This window comes from Gallus gallus, chromosome 2, assembly GCF_016699485.2.
Source record: "Gallus gallus isolate bGalGal1 chromosome 2, bGalGal1.mat.broiler.GRCg7b, whole genome shotgun sequence".
NCBI lineage: Eukaryota > Metazoa > Chordata > Aves > Galliformes > Phasianidae > Gallus > Gallus gallus.
The window spans coordinates 139,506,875-139,527,046 of record NC_052533.1 but is presented as its reverse complement, the minus strand read 5'-3'; the positions used below and the strand labels follow the sequence as shown (position 1 = coordinate 139,527,046).

Genomic DNA, 20,172 nt, shown 5'->3' with positions numbered 1-20,172 from the left:
ATTAGAAGTCTGGAGACTGACACCTTGGGTGATGCTTATTGGGCACCATTATGAAGAGACGGAAGGGTGGGGAGTGTTTGTGTTGCTAAACAGTGTATTATTGAATGATTCAGTAGTAGAAGTCTGTCGTTGGAATGCAGTATGGAGGTGGGCCACTTTGGGTTTCTGTACCTGCTTAGACGTAGTAAATGTAAATGTAGGCTTTTTCCCCTCTGTGATGTATCTAGGAGAATACAGATGCAGCAGTGCCTGCAGCACTGTGGTGTTATTGCCTGTCAGCTGGGGGCATGGATGGGAGCAATCATAAAGGAGAGATAAAACTTACGTGCAGGAAGTTCAGGTTTGTTTTTTAGCAGCCACTGAGTACTTGTTGTTGTTGCTTCTTAAGAAGTGGCGCTAAAGTAAGTCAGGGTTATCACCTTTGCCTGCTCTTCCTGAAAGCATGCTGCCTTTAAATTACAGCAGGAGTTGTACTCATTGATGTTGGCAGGCTTAAGTTAAGGAGCGCAGCTCCTGACTCTTAAAGCTCACATTAACCACCCTGAAGTATATTATAAATAAATATGAGACGTAAAGAAAATAATGAAAATACATCTTCAAAGCTGAATATTTTCAGTGTTGTGAAATTGCATCTCCTGGAGTATTACTTGTTAAGCAAATGTGCTGCAGGTAAGGTATGAAGCCCAAGTGAATGTAAGTGCAAGGCTGGAGTGTCAGCATTGCAGTCTTGTGGTTAGCGCTGGGATGCAGAGATGAGCAGTCTTCATGGTGGTTGTTGTGGTCCCTCCAGGTCTATCAGAATGGCTTCAAGGGGGATGACAGTGAGGGTATGATGCAAGGAGTTAAACACTGGCACTTAATAGCCCTGGCAGCTGGAAGTGGTGAATCAAGCAGGCAGGGTAAGATTAATTTCAAAGCATTTTCCAGCTGTAAGCAGTGACCAGTTGTCTGTACCTTTTGACATCTTTTCAACACCCATTCATTTGCATGTATCAAGAGTACTTGTGCAAAAGGGCCATTGACTTAATCTTTATAAGTCTTCCTTTAATATTAATCTGCGAAGAATATTTATATAACTTTCCTTGTCACTGGATAATTTAACACCTCTAATACAAGTCTGCTTTTCACGTGCACAAAGACAGCGTGGCTTGTTTGGTTGCTGTCGATTCCAGGATCTTCTATAAATCCACCTCAGTTTCTCTTCTGTGGTTCAGGAATGTTCTCTGGAGTGCCACAGTCTGGCTGCTGCAGCTGGCAGAATGTTTCAAACTGTCTGAAATTTGCTGAGAGTAACAGGCTGTCTTCTATAGGTGGTGCTTTACATTTGCTGTTCCACTGCCTATTGGAGGTAGAAGTACAGCAATTACATAAACAGCAGAGCTTAGCAGAAACCACCAACAAACAATGAATAGCTTTAGAATTGACGAGGTAAAGCTGGAAGTATTTTTAGTTACAGCACTTTCTCCTGTGTTCCCCGTCTCCTGTGGTTTTAATTGCATTCTTCCTTTTAGAACTAGCATTTTGTCTCCTCTATCATGTGGAAGCCTGACGCGCAGAGAATACCTCCGCTGTGGAGACAGTGAAACCAGTTGCAGGCAAAGCACTTGAAAGGTGAAAGTAGAATGGTGCGTTCTGCCTTTTGCTCTTGATGACTTGAGTCTCAAGGTAGTTCAAAGACGGTCAGAGATAAGAGGTAAAGGCTGGCAGTGTCCTTCCATTCTTCCAACCTTTGTCGTTTGCTTATGCTGTCGGTTTTGTTTGCTGTTGCTACCGACTGTGTCATATGGGCTTAGTGAAATGCTTAATGGTTTTTTATCTTTGGTTAACTCTAGAAGTGTAAAGGCTGATCATGAAGTTATGATTTCTAAGGTGTTGTGAGGTGCAAGGCTTCATTTTTAAGTGCTCTGTAACTATTTAATGCATTTCAGGAAATCTTTTTCTCTACCTGATTTACTCTAACCTAAATTCTAATACTGCATTTGGGGAATACTGTGTGACTGACCAAAGTCAGTGTTTTTTCAACTGCACAGAATCGTTATGGATCTGCAGGAAGAATCAGAGACTGAACATCTCTGAAATAAGTGCTAACTCCAAGTGTATAAAAACTGATTTCCTCTAATAATGTTTCTACAGGAGGCTTTTTTTCCTCGTGTTTTAGTGGAAGTGCACTATGGTTTGTGATCTTATTTATGAGGTGGTTGATGTGCTGGCTTATAGATCTGCAGCACTTGGGATTCCCAGGTGGTCTCAATGCAAATAGTAATTGGGTCTGGGACAGCTTAGCTTGTGAGATTGAGTGCATTCAGTTTGGTGTGGCTGTACTTACTAAAATAGCCTGCCTTGCAAAACAGGCCTTCTGTCTGCCACCCACACCAAACCCTAAAGCCTCATCTTGTGGGAGTTAATACGTTGGTCTGGAAGGCTGATTCTCATCAACGTATGCTCCACCCAAATTGGTGACCACTAGGCAAAAGAAGTTCTGTACCAACAATCAGTTTATGTATGAGGAAGTGGGGCAGGAGGCTGTCCTAGATACATCCTTAAAAGCCCTTTTTACATCCGCCTGCATACTTAACCATTCTCTGGTAGCACGAAGCTGCTCTGTGAGCAAGTTCTGTTTAACTGGAGCAGTTCAAAAGCCTCTTAAATTCAGCCAGGAGGCAATTCTGGTTCTCCTTCAGCACTTGATGATTAAATTAAATGGAGTGTTAGGGTGAGTAACTTCTTCTGGTGTGCTGTACAAGGTAATAGATGAGTTCCTAGGAACCCGAGTTGTAAATTAGCTGACTGGTAAGCCCTGTTTCTGTGACAAGTGGGTCTAGCAGTTGTATAACTTCAGAAGTCAGATGTAATTGAGTATGCTTCCAGTCAGGTGTGGCACTGGGAGACTACTGGTTCTCTTTATTTGGATTTATAGGACTCTAGAGGGTAACATCCTCACACACATGGAAATCTTTGTCTTTGTGCTGGACAGCAAGGTGCTTGCTTCTGCTTATGTACAACATTGATCTTTTTAGTGCAAAAAGTGTAGTTTTCTGAATTCTAGGCTGTCTGTTCAAAGGCACTGATAGACTGAAATCTACTTAGAATAATGACTAAAATATACCCATAAATCTATTTCTTAAAAGCAAAACAAGCTTTCCCCCTGTTTACTGTCTGCCTGAGAGGTTTTGCTCTCACAAAGTGTGTTCTGGGCAAGAGCTTGAATAGCCAGTTTCTTTCTTTTTTGTTACATTTGCACCTTTAATGTGCTGAGGTATATGGTTATTTGAAACTGTTCCTTCTTAATGTGGAAGTGAAATGTGTAACCACCAGACTTTACCAAGCTTTGTCTTGAAGGTAAAACTGCTGACCTTTGATATAAATGAGGATCATATGGACAAGACAGAGCATTGTATGGGGACTGATAATGAACAGTATTTAATTGATTCAGTATTTAGATTACCTATGTGTGTTCTGTGAAAAAATGTTTGTCAGTCAAATACCAAATGAATTTTAATAGTAGTTTTGTAGTTTATTACACTGGGTGCTTCTTCTGCTCACATGCAGCTGGCTAAAATCATGCTCTTGTGAGTGCTGAAGTAGTACTTCATGTGCTTCAGCAGGGCTTACCTTTGCATCTCAGTTTAGAGCTGAGTTCGTTTCTCAGCAGTAGTAACAGGATGACATGACCTGGTTGGTATCTCCTAGCCTGAAGTTTAGAGGATGATGTTCCGACAGCTTTCAAGCATCCAAACAAATCCAAAGTTGTTTTCTTTTCAGAAATCTGTTTTTAGCAACATTCATACTTGTCCTGGAGAATCTTCTAGTACTTCTTAATAAGCATGGGCTAGAGCTGTGTCCCAGGAGGTAATTGTTGCAGGTGAGACTGGCAGTAATATCTACGAAATGGCAGCATAGTATGCTATTGATTAAGACTTTGTGCAAATACTGTTATATGTTGATGTTAATATTGTGTCAGGTATTCAGAAGAATTTCAGTCAAAGTACTTCAGGAGCTGCCAGAAGTGAGACTTGGGAACAGATGTTCTAACTGTATTCTTGAATTTTTTTGACAGCTCTTCAAACAGCTCTGGTGTGCCTGAGCTCTGCAGCAGGGTGTTTATGCAGGGTTTGTGCCTCCTGCTTTGCTCTTCTTCCCTTTCTTTGTTTTGACCCCATTACAGTCCTATGAAAACTCATTTCTAATAAACATTCATCCAGTCAGGCAGCATGGGGAAAGAAAAGAGCTGGGATGGAGATAATGTCTGAAGTGAGGAGCGGTAGCAGTAAGCCAGGAGGAGCAGCAGCTCATTTTGAGCTCAAAGTAGGAAAAAATGAGAACTAGAGTCTGGGTCTGAGCTGGGGACAACTTGTTCAAAAATTAGCGGAGAGAAAGAGCTGGGAGCTTGTGGGCTGTGTGAGGGCTGTCAGTGTGGGACTGACTGAGGGAACGTGTGGGAATTATGTTAATCTGTCAGCAGGTTGGGGTCATCAAGGGAAATGGGAAATAGCTGGACAAAGAAAATATGGGATGAGAAGGACTGACAGGAGTAGCAAGAGGGATTGGGTCTCTTGGACAAAGGTATGTTGGAAGAAAAAATAGGGTCAGAAAACTTGTAGAGATTGGACAACAGTTAAACATCTGAGTCTTCTTTCCTACCATTCATAGATGACATATCTTTGCCACTTCAACCTGGTATGTGGCGAAGTGATAGAAACCAGTGCAGTGTGCACATGGTTCTGATTCCATTCATGTGGCACTTAGCTACAAGGACAAACTGACTGGACTCATCTCCTAGTTAAGGCTATGTACTTGTTTTTTTTTTTTCCTGTGAGGTTGGGAACAGAGCACTCAGAAGGCAGCCTTGAGTACACAGCTGTATCTATTGCTTTGGTTAGGACCCCTGCTTTATCCCTGGTGCTTGTTTTGTTCTGTCCTTCAGTACCTTTCCATATTCTCTTAAAATCTTGCTCCAGAAATTAATTTTCTCTTGGGTAGTCTGGTAGTGTTTTCTGTACAGTTATTTGTTACCGGAACGGTCTAGTGAGATGAGGAAGTGGTTTGCTTCCTATTTTACACATGAGCAAAGGCACAAAGAAGAGAAGTTCAGATAGTTCTGCATGCGTGGCTAGAAATGACTGGAACCCCCCAGCCCTTTTAGAATAGTTTACGTATTACAGCCACATCCCTATCAGATGTGCTGCTGTTTTCTTGCTGTGGTTCCATTTCAAGACTTTTTTTTTGTCTCTTTGGACTCTCAGTCACTGTAACTGAATTGGAGAATGCAGCAGTGAGCAAAGTCTTCCAGATTATTGCAGCAGCAGAACATGGTTGTTTCATTTTGCTAGAAAGGCAAACTTACTTCTAGAATTATTTTTTCCTCATGTAAATATTTGCTTGCTCAGAGATATGAGGAAGGATTAATTCTGGCATTGTGTGACTCAGGAACTCATAGTCTGGTATTAGGAACTCCCACCAACTTCTGATATTGATACAGATAGTGGCGTTTCCTGCATTCCTGTGCTGTACTGTAGTCATGCAGCTTTAGGATCAAACTTTCAGGTGCTGTAAAAATATACCTGTTAGTATTCAGATCATGGTGGTAGTGCAGCTTTATTAGCAGAATGTGGGATTACCAATTCCTTTCTCTCCTGTTGGGTGAAGGAAGGAGGGATGAGCTTGTTTTTATTCTTCAGTGGAGGCTCTCTTTGAGTCTTCCACGTTGGTCTGCTTAGCTGTTCGGTTTGATAGGCACCCCTGCTGGATGTAGTCACTGGAAGGGAGGAGCTGTGAGCGCTTTCTGTTTTGTAGAGCCCTGTGGCTTCTCACGTTTCTCTTAGAAGAACCGTATCTGTTTATTCTGTCACTGGAAGGAAGGGTAAAACGCCTTTGCTATTCTTTTTTGGATCCTCCTACTAACTCGTCATCCAGTTTTGCCTGGGGAGCTTCTGCTTAAGATAAGTACTATGAATGTGGCTTATCCTGGTTAGAAAGCTGCATAGTATTTTAAAGAGAGGAAAAAAAGTTTACTCCTGGGTAAAGAAAAGAACAGCAGCCTCTGCTGATGGAGCTGTGGTTTTTTTGCCTTTTCTTGCCAGGCCTACTGTGTTGGCTTCTGTTCAGTTAATGTTTGGCTGATCAGCTCTGCAGCTAGCAGGGCTAGGAATGCTTTGGCTGTAGGTTTCTCTCAAAGGCTTTGCATTTACTGGCAGCGAATACCTTGAGTCTTTAAAGTAGAAATTTCTGTGCCCTGTAAAGGAGGAGATGATCACAGGAGTAGTTCGGATCTGAAAACTCAGACGGTACTCTGGGTTTTTTTAGAAGCACAGCTGGCTGCTGGTGTGATACTGGCTTTGTGACAAGCAAATTGAGAGACTTTCATGTTGAATAGTAATGTTTACATTTGTAAAGGGCACAGAAACAAATTTTAAACAATCAGAGCCTTGGGTGCTGTTATCTGCCCTTACACAGGCTTTCTGTGTACTGAGTTCTGTGACCTGTCAACTCTACCCACCTTCACTTCTGTGGGTGGATTGTTGCAGTTTAAGTATCTTCAGTTCAAGTAAGAACTGTAGTGACACTTGGTAAAGGAACATGAAGTGCAACATGCTGAAGCATAGCTATGTGTGGGTGAGTCAGGCAGGAGCTGGGAGTAGCAGCCCTGAAAAAGAAGAGGAAGTACAGTCATTATAAAACTTTGTTTAAAAAAAAAAAAAGACAAACTCCAGCAGCCATCCATCAAAAGAGGATAGGAATGTAATAAAATAATACACTTGGTGTCTTGTAGTTACCTTCTGTATATAGATTGTGTGTATGTAAATACATATATAAATATATAGACATCAGATATGTACCTGTGTACTAGCATATGTGTCCACATATAGTTAGCTATATCACAGAATGGCCTGGGTTGAAAAGTACCACAATGATCACCTAATTTCAACCCCCCTGCTGTGTGCAGGGTCGCCAGCCACCAGACCTGGCTGCCCAGAGCCACATCCAGCCTGGCCTTGAATGCCTCCAGGGATGGGGCATCCACAACCTCCTTGGACAACCTGTTCCAGTGCGTCACCATCCTCTGAGTGAAAAACTTCTTCCTAATATCTAACCTAAACCTCCCCTGTCTCAGTTTAAAACCACTTTGTCCTATCACTGTCCACTCTCGTGAACTGCCATTCCCCCTCCTTTTATACGCTCCCTTCAAGTATTGGAAGGCCACAGTGAGGTCTCCCTGGAACCTTCTCGTCTCCAAGCTAAACAAGTCCAGTTCCCTCAACCTTTCTTCATAGGAGAGGTGCTCCAGCCCCCTGATCATCTTAGTGGCCCTCCTCTGAACCCATTCCAAGAGCTCCACACCCCAGGCCTGGATGCAGTACTCCACATGGGGCCTCACAGGAGCTGAGTAGAGGAGGACGAGTACTCCACAAGGGCAGTTTGGAGCCCAAATGAATTTAAGCTGCTGTAGAACCACAGCGGCTGTTTACAAGGGTGGATAGTGATAGGACAAGGGGGAATGGTTTTAAACTGGGACACGGGAGGTTTAGGTTGAATATTAGGAAGAAGTTTTTCACACAGAGGGTGGAGACGCACTGGAACAGGTTGCCCAAGGAGGTTGTGTTGCCCCATCCCTGGAGGCATTCAAGGCCAGGCTGGATGTGGCTCTGGGCAGTCTGGTCTGGTGGTTGGCGACCCTGCACACAGCAGGGGGGTTGAAACTCGATGATCATTGTGGTCCTTTTCAACCCAGGACATTCTATGATTCTACGATTTTTAATTGCTGAACAAAATACTTAACGTGATTTTCAGGCCTCTGTTTTGCTGTGCCACTGATATAGGCTTTGCTTATGCTTTGGTTCCATCTGTTGGAGGCAGGCCCTTTTTGCCAGGGAACAAGTGTGTGTACACTTATCAGAGCATGCTGCGTGTTGCCGACAGTTGTTAGAAGTAAAACCCACTGACTGTTATAAAGTGCAGTTTTCACAATGTATCAGTTTTTACACCATTGCCACAATGATTCAATGCTGGTTAATTTTGTTGTCTTCTTGTATATGTAATAGACTCAGAAAAAGAACTAAAAATCACTTCATACCTTCAAATAATCTGTATTTCATTTCCACAACTGTAGATCTTTAACTTGCTTAGAGAGCATCATCTTCAGACGTAGTACCGAAGCCAAACGGTTTCTTTAAAATGAAAAGCACAGTTGTTGTGCTTAGAATTGGTCTGGTCCCTGGCTTTAAATCAGAGCTTTGGAAAAGCAAACAGCAAACAAGAAAACAACTAAAGATATTTGCTTTAGTCCTGGTAAACTGCTGCTCTTGGCAAATGGCAGCGTTTCATTTTTGTTGTGTTTGTACATTAGGAGAAACTTTGTGTAACAATGCAAGGTACTTTTAATAATGTTTTTTTTCTTATGATTGCTGTTTTGTGGTGATTCTTAAGTATATCTTTTTTCTAAGGACAGCGTTCAGTGTTAATGAAAGCTACTGTTTTACTTCATCTTTGGAAGTTCAGAGGAAAAAAAAATGAAGATAATGAATACAATCCTTGTTAGATGACTGAATAGTCATCTTATTTAGGATAGTGTTTTATAAATGACCTATTTCTTCCGAAATACTTTGGACACTCTTGTGTTGGGTTTTGTTTGATTTAAAGCTGGTTTAGTTAAGGCATTCCTTTTTTTCCCATTTCCTTAGGAGGTCTCAGAGCTCTGCTTCCTACACTTCATCTGCTGCCCTTCACTGAAGGAGAGCACCTAATAAAAGTGTTTTTTATTTCATCAGCCGGTTATTGTGTGTAACATCATCTCTTCATTACTGCTGTCAGCTGTGCTGAGCTCCATAAGTTGCTGAGACTGCTATTACAGGATGGGCTTATAATGGAAACTTGAAGTCTGTGCTGCTTGCGGGCAGTGAAATAGAAGTAACTGGAAGGTAGGCTTCATGCTCTTGTCTCATGTCTGGTCGGGTAGTTTCATTCTTATTGCTCTGTCCTTTCTAATCCTCTTTTATTGGACATTTATTTAGAACGTTCTTCTTGCTCATACCTCAGGAAATGTCCGTCATAGGGAACATTCTTTGTGTTTTCCTTTTGACCCACCACACTTTTCTCTGCTTTGTTTTCCTCTTTATATTCTTAGCAACAAAATGGTTGCAGTAGCTGCTACTTGCAGTAGCTAATTTGGTAGTGTGATAAGCCTGGTTGTTTTCCAGTCACTTCCTTCATTGAGCATTGTTAATGCTCCTAATCATCTCTGGAAAACTGAGGCTAGAACTGCCTGAAAAAGGTATTTCTAACTGTTGAGCTCTGAATTGAGTTCAGTAGTTTGAGTTGAATAGTTTGGACCTTTCTGTTTTGATTTTATTTCTGCCACCTTCTGACCACGCAGGCTCGGAGATGGAGGCATACTCATTGGGGTCTGCTCTTCAGCTCCTCACATGGGGCAGCTCTGGTCAAAAGGCCAGGCTGGTTTTGTTAAAACTGTGCGTGTTGAGCTGGAGATGGCTTTTTCCTTTCCACTGTGGTTCTCAGGGTTTCTCAGTACTTGTAATTGGGGCAGACTGTGCTTGCAGGAGTTTAGTTTTCTGACAGGTACTCCTTTTGGGTCTGAGTAGGTTTTACCATACAGAGGTGAGCCTTTCTTTATTCCTCTCCGAAGTGCAACAAGCACTGCTGTTATCCATTCCCAAACAGTGCTTCCTGGGGAGAAAAAAACAAAAGAAGATAATCTTCACTTTTTCAGTGAAACCAATTTTCAAGGTCAAGAACTCAAGCTTTCTAATGGCAGGAGAAGCAAAGTCAGTATCTTATTTTTTCATTAACTACTAGGCTAAGTAGTGTTTATCACAGGCTGTAGATAATACTTCTTGAAAGATGCAGATCTTTGTTATCTCCTGATCTTCCTAATGACAAAGTTCTGAGTTACATCAGAGTAATTCTGAAGATGTGGTTGGGCTGAAGTGTTCAGATGGCTGTTTTATATACCCGTGTTCTGTAGGTTAATTATGGAGAGAGAACTTTTGCGGAAGTTTCTCTGTAACACAGCAGCCGTGTCCTCAGTGCAGGAAACTGAGCAACTGCTTCCTCCTTCACTGTAGCACCTGCTCCAAATAATCGACTGCGTACCTTGCAAAGTGGCACTGATTTAGTCTTTAAATAGAAATAGTGCAGTCATTGTTTTAAATATGCTGCATTGTTGTTTAATAACTTCAGAGAAATAAACTTGAAAAATGCACCTGAAAGTTGCAGCCCCAGAACTGTCTCATGCTTAACGAGCCATGCACCAATTACAGTTGATTGACATGTATCAATCTGATCTAAATCTCTGTGCAGTTTGCAGGAAAGCTGAGTACATACCAAGACTGAAGTTCATCAGAGCAGGAAGGATGGAAATGGCTTGTCTGTTTGCCTGGTAATGGGATCAGCTCTGTCTAGCTATCACATTTATAAGAAAGTGATTAATTTGTGTGTCTTGTTGCCCATATGTTGACTCTTTGGAAGGTGAATCCCAAAGGCTGAATTGTTCTGATCATGCAGTTATGTAATTTGGATGATTTGAAGAGATCTGTCCATTCTGGCGTGGTGAAATGAACTGTTGCATTAATAGAAGTAGCTGTCAAAGGTGTAAACTGAGTTGTTCTCACTTAATAGCTTTGCTTGTCCCAGTTCATGTCCCAGTTACCCCGCTCTAAATTGACTAGGGAAACTGGTCCAAATACCAAACAAGGGGACTCTACCCATGTTAACCCAGGTGTGTTTGTGTTGTTGCAATGGAGAAAACAAGACAATGAATGTTTCTTCTGCTGGCAGTCACAGCTTAAAGTAGAACAGGGTAAAAGCTAGTTTGTCTGAAGCTTTGGAGGGACCGAAGGAAACAAATGTATCTCTTAATTTTATACTGTAAATGCTCTTTAGAAAGGCATTCTGTTGCAATAGTTGAACTTCCTACTTTCTCCCGTACCTCACGTTTGTTTTTTAACAAAGTAATCACAAGGAATTGGTTTGCACTGACTCACTCCTAATAAATGTTAAAGCCTTTCATTTATCTGTGAAATCCTTTGGCAGGCTTTGCTTCTGACAGACAAAAAGGTGTGCAGTCCTCCTGTCTGTGTCATTGTGGAAAATGAGCCAGGGGATTGAACTATGGCCTGTGTCAGTGCTGTGCTCTCTTGAATGTGAGGCTTTTCCATTAAAGATCTTTCTTCTTTCAACGTGGTTTGTTAGCTTTCTAAAAGGAGACCTAAGGATGTGACTCAACTGTACTGAAGGAAGGAAACATGAGATGTAGCTGTTCTCCTGTTCTGAGCTTGCAGCAGACCTTTGCAGAGGGCTCAACACTGTTGCTAAAAAATGTAAAACTGCTTATGGGAAATAAAGAGAGTGTAGCTGTGTGGATGTTCTTGGCTTTATAAAGAAAGACATAGCCATTAACGCCGTCTTGCACGGAGGTAAAATAAAAAGCATCCCCCCAATTTATTCAAATCATTTGAATCTGTAGGAGTCTGAAGGCCTGTTCCCCCTCTCCACTCCACACACACATACACCCCACAGAGTGCCATGAACTACTTGCTGTCAGATAAGAGTTGGAGGTGGTTGATTCAGTACAGCTGATGTGTCAGCAAGCAGGCGAGCTGGGACAGGGGGACAGTGGTAGTGCTAGCTCTGCTCCTTTATACAGTTCTAAATCACTTTCATTTGCTGGTCTGAATGCAATGGATTGTGTTCTGAAGTGCAGCTTTACAATAAAGAAAAACAACTAGTAAAACCCCAAATAATCAAAAAACCCAACACCCTGGTGGCTTTGAAGCATTCAAAGCATTCCCAGTCCTTGGGCAAGGTGTGAAGTGGATTTTCATGCATAGCATACAGATGCCAATAACGGGCTGAACTAATCTTGCTGTTCCAAACTGTGGCTTTGCTAGCTGGACCAAAGAAATCTTGGTCAGACTATTGATCAGTCACTAAACTACCTTTAGCACTGCCATCTGAAGTTGTTGAAAGCAGGATTTCATTTGTTTTTAAGGCACAACTGGAAGCTCCTCTGAGCCGTGCAAACAGTTGTCTTGGCATTCAGTGCAGCTGAGGAAAGTGGAAATGCCCAATGTTTTGGTCTGCGAACAAAGTTGTGATATGACTGAATGGCTGATACAGGACTTCTATACTGTGAGCTTATTCTTCATCTGTTTTGGTGCTTGACAAGTTTGTTCTTTAAGGAACAGACAAAGTGAAGGAGACCTTCAGGAAAGCAGAGATTGGAAGGGAATAGGTGGCAGAAGAGGGGCTTCACTAAAAGCGCACCGTTGTACCATCATCACCTTTTTCTGCTTGTTTGTAGAGAATCTGCATGCTGTTCAGAAAATGGCTGACCCAGTTTCTGGGCTAGTGAATTAGTGTATGTGCCTGCTTTCAATAAAATCTATTCATAGACAAAGCTGATGTTGAAAACTGTTTAAAATCTTGAAACATAAGAGATAGGATACTAACCTATTTACCTTTGGCTTTCATTTCAAGGCACTTGAGAGGTAATGTGATAGAGGTATATAAAATAAATAACATGGCCTAAGCTAATGGGAAATGAATAGCTCTTCATGGAATGTGAAGTTGACATCCAGTTTTCAGGCAGTATGTTTAAAATAAATTAAATCAGACTTTTAAATTAGTTACTGTGTGGGGAAAAAAAACTTGGGCACTTGCTGTCAGTGTTGGTTGAAGAGTCTGAAGATGTTCATAGCTATTCAAGATGCAGATATGACTTCTGGTCCAGAAAGTCTTTTAACTACCTCTGAAAGAATACCAGGCATCTGCTGTTAAATACCTGCTGTTGGGTGAGGTGGACGTTTCGTGTGAATCATTTTGGCTGTTGTTCCCTTGCCAGAAAATCCCCATCCGGATTCTTCCCGTGTGAGTGTAGTGAATATAGTTGTTCAAGCTCACTGTCAGTGTTGTGGTGCAATGTAAAAATCCTTTAACTTAAAGAGAAAGTTGAGGGCTTGGGTTTGTCCTCTGTTTTTAGCAAGTATAAAAAGCAAAGAAGATATTTTAGGTTAAAAAAAAAAAAAAAAAGAGCTTTCAGGTAAGAAGAGAGATTCATCTTTAAGTGATGCTGTATTTATAGCTTCTGTAGAAATAAGAACACTTCACTACTTGTTCTCCTGGCAGTGCTGAAAATCAGTGTATTTGAAGTAAGTGCTCGTTATGGTACCAGTTGTGAGGTTTCATTTTAACACCAAAAAATGATGTAGGAGGGAAACCTGTCCTACCTTCATGAAGTGCACTGGGTATGGAGCCCTTTGCCTTGCGAGCTGCTTGTAGGGGTGTCCTAAATCAGGACTAAGTAGTAGTCTACTTGTTAGTGAAGATGCCAAAGGGTTATTCATTTTTCCACTGTCTTGTGTGTGTAAGGTGGCTTTGCAAAGCTGCTGATATGGGGCTGTTTCTATATAGATCTTTTTCTCTCTCACATTGCTTTCATTGGTGCACTAGCTAACATCTCTTTCTCTGCAAATCTGAGCTTAATGATGGAATTCAGGCTTCTGTTAGTCTTTTTGCTGCTGCATTCAGCAGGAGAAGCTCGAATTAACCTGCTGAACAGAGGGAAAGAAGTTCTCTCTCGACTTTATGGAAAGCCCATAGTGCTGAGGTGGGGTGGGGGCAGGAAGAATGCAGGTGCCAATTAACAGCTACAGCAGCTTTCAGAGAGTTGTTCTTAACATTACTCAGTGCTAAACAGACTTGTTTTGTCTGGAATTTTACAATTCTGCTTAGTTTAAAGATAACACACTGCTTATTGGGTGGTTTTCCAGTGCTGGCACTCCGCTTTTCCTCCCCTTAGGTGAATACTATAATGCTTGATTGTTGATACTGTCTGCATGAAACTGGAATTATTTTGCTGGTTGAAAGTGAGACATTACTTCTAGCAGTCTTGGTTCAGGTTGGTTTTGTTGAAGTGATTCCTATTTTTATTCAAATACTGTGTAAGCTGATTTTTACTGACTTCAGTGTCAGTAAGGGGGGAGCAGCTTAATGAACAGGTAGTTGGACATGCCTATACAGCTAAACCAAAATAAACTTAACCTTTTCCTACTAAAACCTTTGAACTTTTTGTCCTAATCTGAAGGACATCAAAAGGCAGTAAGATGTATTGAAGTCAGCCAGAATTTAACTCTGCTGCAGGTGCTAATTCTGATTCTTATTTTCTATGCTTTTGGTATAAGTAGTGTAGCTGGAAACTGTAGCCAGAAGTGGTGCTGGCAGTTGGTGGGAAAAGGGCACCCTGAAGATCCAAGGCTTTTAATGACTTGCATTTTATATTAGTAAATGACACCTACTGGGGATTAAACTGCATATTCTTTCAGATTCTGATCTGATTTAAAATGGTGCTATGCTTCTAATCCTGTCAGAAATCTGTTCCAAGTGTGATTTACCTCTGTGCTGTGGTTGTTAAGATGTTTTACTGTCACCTCAAAGCAAACTGGAGATGAGTATGGGCCTCCTTGGTTAATTCTGGCAAACTGTTTAACTTAACGATGATTGAGTAGCTTATCTTTGTATTGGCTTTGTATTCACAAAGTAACCCAAAGCAAAACTCTACGCTGCATCTTAGTTTAACTCTGGCATAAATTGTATGAGTAACAAAAACAGTAGTTTAAAAAAAAAAGCTGTTACTAGTGGATTTTATAGCTTAAAAGAATGTTGGCTGCCAAGCAGGAGCTCTTTTTATGTGTGTGTGCATGTGTATAAAGGTGGGCATGGCATGGCTGCACTTAGAACTGTGGGGCAGAGCGTTGTGCTAGTGCCTATTGGAGTAATTGACAGTGCTACAAATGGTGCTGGGTAAAAATATTTTGTAGTTCTACATATTTCAGTGAACTCTTTCTCAGTGTACTGACAAACTATTTCTTTTTCCTCTTGTGTATCTCAGTGTTCATTAAACATTGTTCGATTGGATCCATCTCATGAGAATGGACAGTATTTTCTTTCTATGATATAGCTGAAAGTTACGTTAACTAGAAAGACTAGGGTAAGTTCTGTGGGAGATAGAGTGGAAAGCTATTAAATGAGTAACATTACTAGCTGACAATAAAGCTCTGGTCTGGAAACTCAGAAGATAAGGCAGTCTCACTGTGTGAAGGTGGTGTTCCCGGTGGTGCAACTGTGCCATCTGAGGAACTTCAGGAAATTTGCAGTCTTGGTGCTATTGCAGTCTTTACAGGTTAAGTTGAATAGGAGGGAGCTTAATTATTCTTGGGAGCTGTGGGGAACTGTGTTGAATGAGGTATGCGTGCTTAAACAGAAGTCTCGGAGTATATGTAGTGGTAATGTGTTGACTGGCTGTTGTGTTTTGAGTTTGGGGCTGCATGTTCTTGCAAGTGAAGGTTACTCTGAAGCATGGCTATTTGTATGAATGATAAAGCCTTTCAAATGAAGCGGGGGTGATGAAAGTTGCTAACAAGAAAGCTGAGATTATTTGAATGGTAAGATGAAGGAAAGCTCTAAGTGTACACAGATATTAGGTCCTGCAAGAATGCTTGACAGGCAGGACTTGTGCATTACACCACATTGTTCAAGAAGCCAGCAAAAGCTTGGCTCTGGTAAAAACGCAGAGTACTGTTTGACCTGTAACTACAGCTGCTTTACTGGAACTGCTTACAATCCTGTTCTAACAGTGAAGTTTTATCTGAGTTCCTGGTATAACAACTTGCCCACTCCCCCCAAATTCTTATCAAGTTATTTCTTTAATTTCCTGCTGTTTCTTACAGTGAACCTTTTTGTGTTCTACAGCAATAAAATGTGTGTTTTCCTGTCTCCCTTGGGAAATAACGAGGATGAGTAATAAAGTGGTTGGCATTACCTCATGCCAACATCACTGTCCAGTACTAAGCTTACATGTTTTTTAGCAGTTCTTCTAAATGTTTTTCAGTTTGTTAATTTTCAACTTAGAGTATTTTTAGGTGTTTCTCAAGGCTTCTGAGAATATCAGCCTTATGTAGAAGCAACAATAATTCTTAACAATCCAGTTTTGATAAATGGGACACTTGAAGGGGTTATGTCTGCAGCTGTCCTTGGCAATTCCAACATCATTCTGGCTTTTAGACAGTTCTTAATTTTTCTAGGAGTTGGTCACTTGGGCCAACTGGTTTTTTTTTCTGTGGGGAGTGGAAACAGGTGGCTTCAAGTCTGATAACAGAACAGCTTTAAGAAAGGAACCACGTAGTGTCTTGCAAATACCTTTTAAAGGCTCTCTTTCCTTCAGGGCTGTGAAGGCAAATGATTTATGTAAGTTAGGAGATAAGTCTAATCCTGTGATCCCTGTCACAAGCAATTCCACTTTCAGCGTGAACTCAAAAGTAAGGTGAGACTGATGGCCTTGTTGCCTGCCTTTGAATTCTGTGCATTTGTACCATTTTCTTGTTTTTCAGTACTGTTCTTTACATCTTCTTTAGGAGATTCCCTGCAGCTATGAGGAGGTGTTTCATTAAGCCTTTTGCTAATGAGTGGTGTTCATATACATAGAAGATTGCTTGCATAGTTCATGTGCCGTCTTAATGTTAAAAGCATCGTGAGTGGCATTCCTTGATTATTTTTTCATCTCTTAACTAGTGGAAGGAACTATCTGCCAAGATCTCCCTACCAGTAAAGAATACTTTTCTGCAATTCTTTGTGAGTATAGCTATACAAAGACTGTGTGAATTAACCAGTGTTCTAAAACAGAAGCAGATTAACCTAGACTGAAGGAGCAGTTAGTAGGTCGTAACTTCCTCTTATCAAAGTAACAGAAGTGGGTGTTTCACTTTTAGCACAGTCCAGCTGTGTATAACTTCGTCTTAAATGGTTCCAAGTTTGAGGATTTATAAGGGCAAGGCTGGTAATTGCACATACCTCCATGTTCTTCCACAGCACCTCAGGTAAGCTCCGAGTTGACTTCATGGATCGTTTGACTGATTTGGTCATGAAACTTTGGACAGAGTCTTGGCGTAAAGTGCAAAGCTTTGGTACACTGAGATTTCTCCCAGAGTTATGTTATTTTGGCCTGATCGCTTCTCTTCAAATAATTCAAGGACAGGTTTGTTTGGGTTGGGTTTTCTTGTCTATTTGTTTTTGCTTGTCTTTCCAAACTAAAGCCAGCCCTGTGGCTTGGGTTTCTTGGCAGCTTAATTAGGGCTCACTGATTTCCAAGTGACAAGAGTGGAAATTACTGGGTGTAGGTGACTGTTACTTGTATGTTCATGCTCAGAATTGCTGCATCTGGAACTGCTTGCACTCTGCTTCCACAAATGGAGGGAAAAAAACCAAAGCTTTATGTGTGGACAGATTTTGGTTTCTCAAAATTACAGTAAGTGTCTATTTTAGTCTCTTGAGTATCTATTTTGTAAATGGGGAAAAATGCACTTGGTTAGAATTTTTGAAAGCGGGAACAAAGCCTTAAAGATCAATTACTTCAGAAGTGCTCATTTTTCCTTAAATACTCAGGCATTTTAAGGAGTAAGCAGGACAGAAATAAGCTTTTATTCTTCAGCATGGGAGTGCAAGTGAAAGAAGAGACTGAAAGCTACAAATGTGCATGCTGGGATTGTTTGTAATAGTAACTTTGGACTGTTGCAACACTTCTGAATGCCTCAGTGATAGGAGTGTTTCTGATAGCAGTGCTTGCACGTCAGAGAAGAGTGGTAAGGGTAAGTGTGCAGCTTGATGATAGATAACATTTGCTCTTGACAGACTGTACAGCAGTGATGCAAATAAAATCACTTAAAACTGCTGTTAACTCATAAGCTCTCAAAATATTTTATTATTTAAAAAAAAGCAAACTTGCGGAACCTCTTCAGTTATGATGAACTGCAGTTATAAATTCTGATGAAACCACCAAACTATTATGTTCTCTTGTAAAACACTTTTCTGACTGTCAGCTTGTGAAAGTTACTGATGTGGCTGAAACAACCCTGAACAACCATATCTCGACACAGATTTGTTTAGGGTTGTTTCTGTTTCTCCATTGGAAATTTATAAAATGCCATAAGACACAAAACTTGTTTGCCTTTTAAGTCTCTTATTCACTGAGCAAAATACAGAACTAAACTGACATATTTCTTTAAAATTGATGTTGTGAAACATTAATTCAATTTTAAAGTTTTCCAGCTCTTGTGTGATAGCACCTTTGTGGAAGTCTGGGATGCTGTCAGGTACTGTGACTCCAGATTGAAAACCTTTCCAACAGAAGTATTCAGAAGGGTAGAATAGATGGTAGTATCTCCATACATCAAGGTGTATCTATTGGGAGGTCTGTCCATCTGTCTTTTTGTGCCCCTCACTGGACTTCAGTGTGCTTCTTTTTGCTTTGTGTTTTTCTCAAATCTCCATTTCCTTATGTATAAATGTGACATATTTTTTTCTTGAAGTTGGGTGCTGAATGGTGACACTTTTGCCATTCAGCTGCTCTTACCAGAGACGCAGAAGTGTAAAAGAAAATGAGATAAGTAATTCTGCCTTTGGCTTTACAGCATGTGGGCTTATGACAAAGTAGGAAAGAGCTGCGGTTGGAAAAAGGTTGAGCCACTCCTTTGGGCAGCAGCTCTTGCTGGCTAGTAGAAGAGCTGGTGATATTCTTTTGAGTAAGTGTCTCATTACCTCAGCCCTACCATGCTGTGCCTTTTCAGAACAGTGGTCCTTGAGGTACGTTAGTGCTGATGAAGCTCTTTGGCATTACCAGCACTGTGTTCAGTTGCAGAAACTAAATGTCTGTAAAATAGTTTGTAACATTTCTTACAATAATCAAAGATCTGAATGTGTATAGTGGAATTTATGGCAGAAATGAAGCGTCTCCTCATAGTTGAGCTTCCTACTGTGGGTTGTTTTCCTGGTGCTGTAGATGTGCAGAAGCAGTGAATGAGGCTTTGAGAAGCTGTGTGACAAACAAAGGGATTTCTTGTAAGTTGCATGAGTTAGTTCTTATCATTGGCCTTCCTGTGTGGTGCTACTTTCCAGTATTGGTGGGATGCAATACAATCCAGAGAAGACTGTGCGTTAAGTGCTGCTTTGGAAGCTACTTGTGGGAATGGAATATGCACTTCATTTGCCGATTTCAAAGTTGGCAAAGAAATTGCAGCAGCTGATGGCCTCTGCCATCTATTAGGATCACAGCATGGATCCTAGGGCTAGCCAGAGACCACCTTTCTAGATCCGCCTTATTCTCCTGCCTGGTTTCTTGACTGCTTGTGATCTTGAGAAAACTGTCACGTTTCTATGAACTGCTCAGTAACTTCTGTCATTGTATGGCTGTGCTCTCAGTTGTTGTAAGTGTAGTGGTCGTGAGCCCTGACTGTGCTCTGGGTGACCACAAGACCAAGAAGTTGGTTGTATTTTCTAGGGGTGGTTGGTTCTTCAGATTTGAGGTACACAGGAAAAGGTAGAGGTGGTGGATCGTGTTGATGGGTTGAGTCTTGCTCAACGTTTACACAAACTTATCTTCAAATCTAGGGCTTGCCTGTGGAGCAATTCCATTTATATATATATATTTTAGTACTAGTAATACACCTAGTAAAATTTAAACTGTACTTTTGCACTCATTCTTGATATTAGAAATTTATCCTAATAAAAGTTGAATGTTAATTTTAAACTACCTCTTAACATTTTAAGGTACTCCTCTAATAATCCAGCAGCAGCCACCAGCAGTGTCGTAATGGTTGACCTGGATATAACTTTTTTTTTCCACCTATGTTTTATGTAATATGTTCATTCTTATTTTTTTAATGTTTATTTGTAATCTCAGATTAGGCTCTCTGTTATTTTTCACATTGAGGCGTGAGAGTTAACCTGAATGTCTGTAGCAAAGTAGAAATGCAGAATCTTATTTTTGGAGCTGCGCTGTTTCATCACCTTGTTTTTTATAATGTAAAGCAGTAGAGAGATCTCAGTGTGTGTATTTCATGCAGTGTATCCTCAGTGGCTCTCGGAAGGGTCAGCAAAAACAGCCTTTTCAGTGCTTATCCCCCTCCAGATGTGTCCAATTTTACCATTACCAAGGCTTGCTGTTGTAGCGGAGTTCCAATACTTAACTGAAGTCCTGCAATGCTTGGTGTTGTATGTTTAGCCTCACTATGACTAACAGGTGCAGAAGTGTTAATTACCTGAAAGCACTCAAGGTTTTAACTAAATTATCAAAATGCATATTTGTGTAGTTACTGTACATAGTTCCTG

General features: G+C 41.0%; 1 protein-coding gene across 33 annotated transcripts in view; it reads left to right on the top strand.

The window, feature by feature from the left end:
- The window catches only part of FAM49B (family with sequence similarity 49 member B), a 96,739-nt gene that overhangs the window by 24,005 nt on the left and 52,562 nt on the right, over positions 1–20,172 (top strand). For 2 of the 33 annotated variants that reach the window (XM_046929303.1, XM_046929383.1), the window contains exon 1: positions 16,780–16,886. The exons of 27 other annotated variants lie outside the window; for them this stretch is intronic. Coding sequence is in view for 2 of the 6 variants with exons in the window: in XM_025148162.3 (XP_025003930.1) it covers positions 17,281–17,314 (34 nt within the window). In the remaining 4 variants the exon portion in view is untranslated. Of the gene's footprint in view, positions 1–2,567; positions 2,714–4,812; positions 8,916–15,206; positions 17,315–20,172 lie in introns of those variants that run through there. 4 more of the 33 variants (XM_046929281.1, XM_046929408.1, XM_025148163.3 and 1 more) reach the window with 4 other exon arrangements.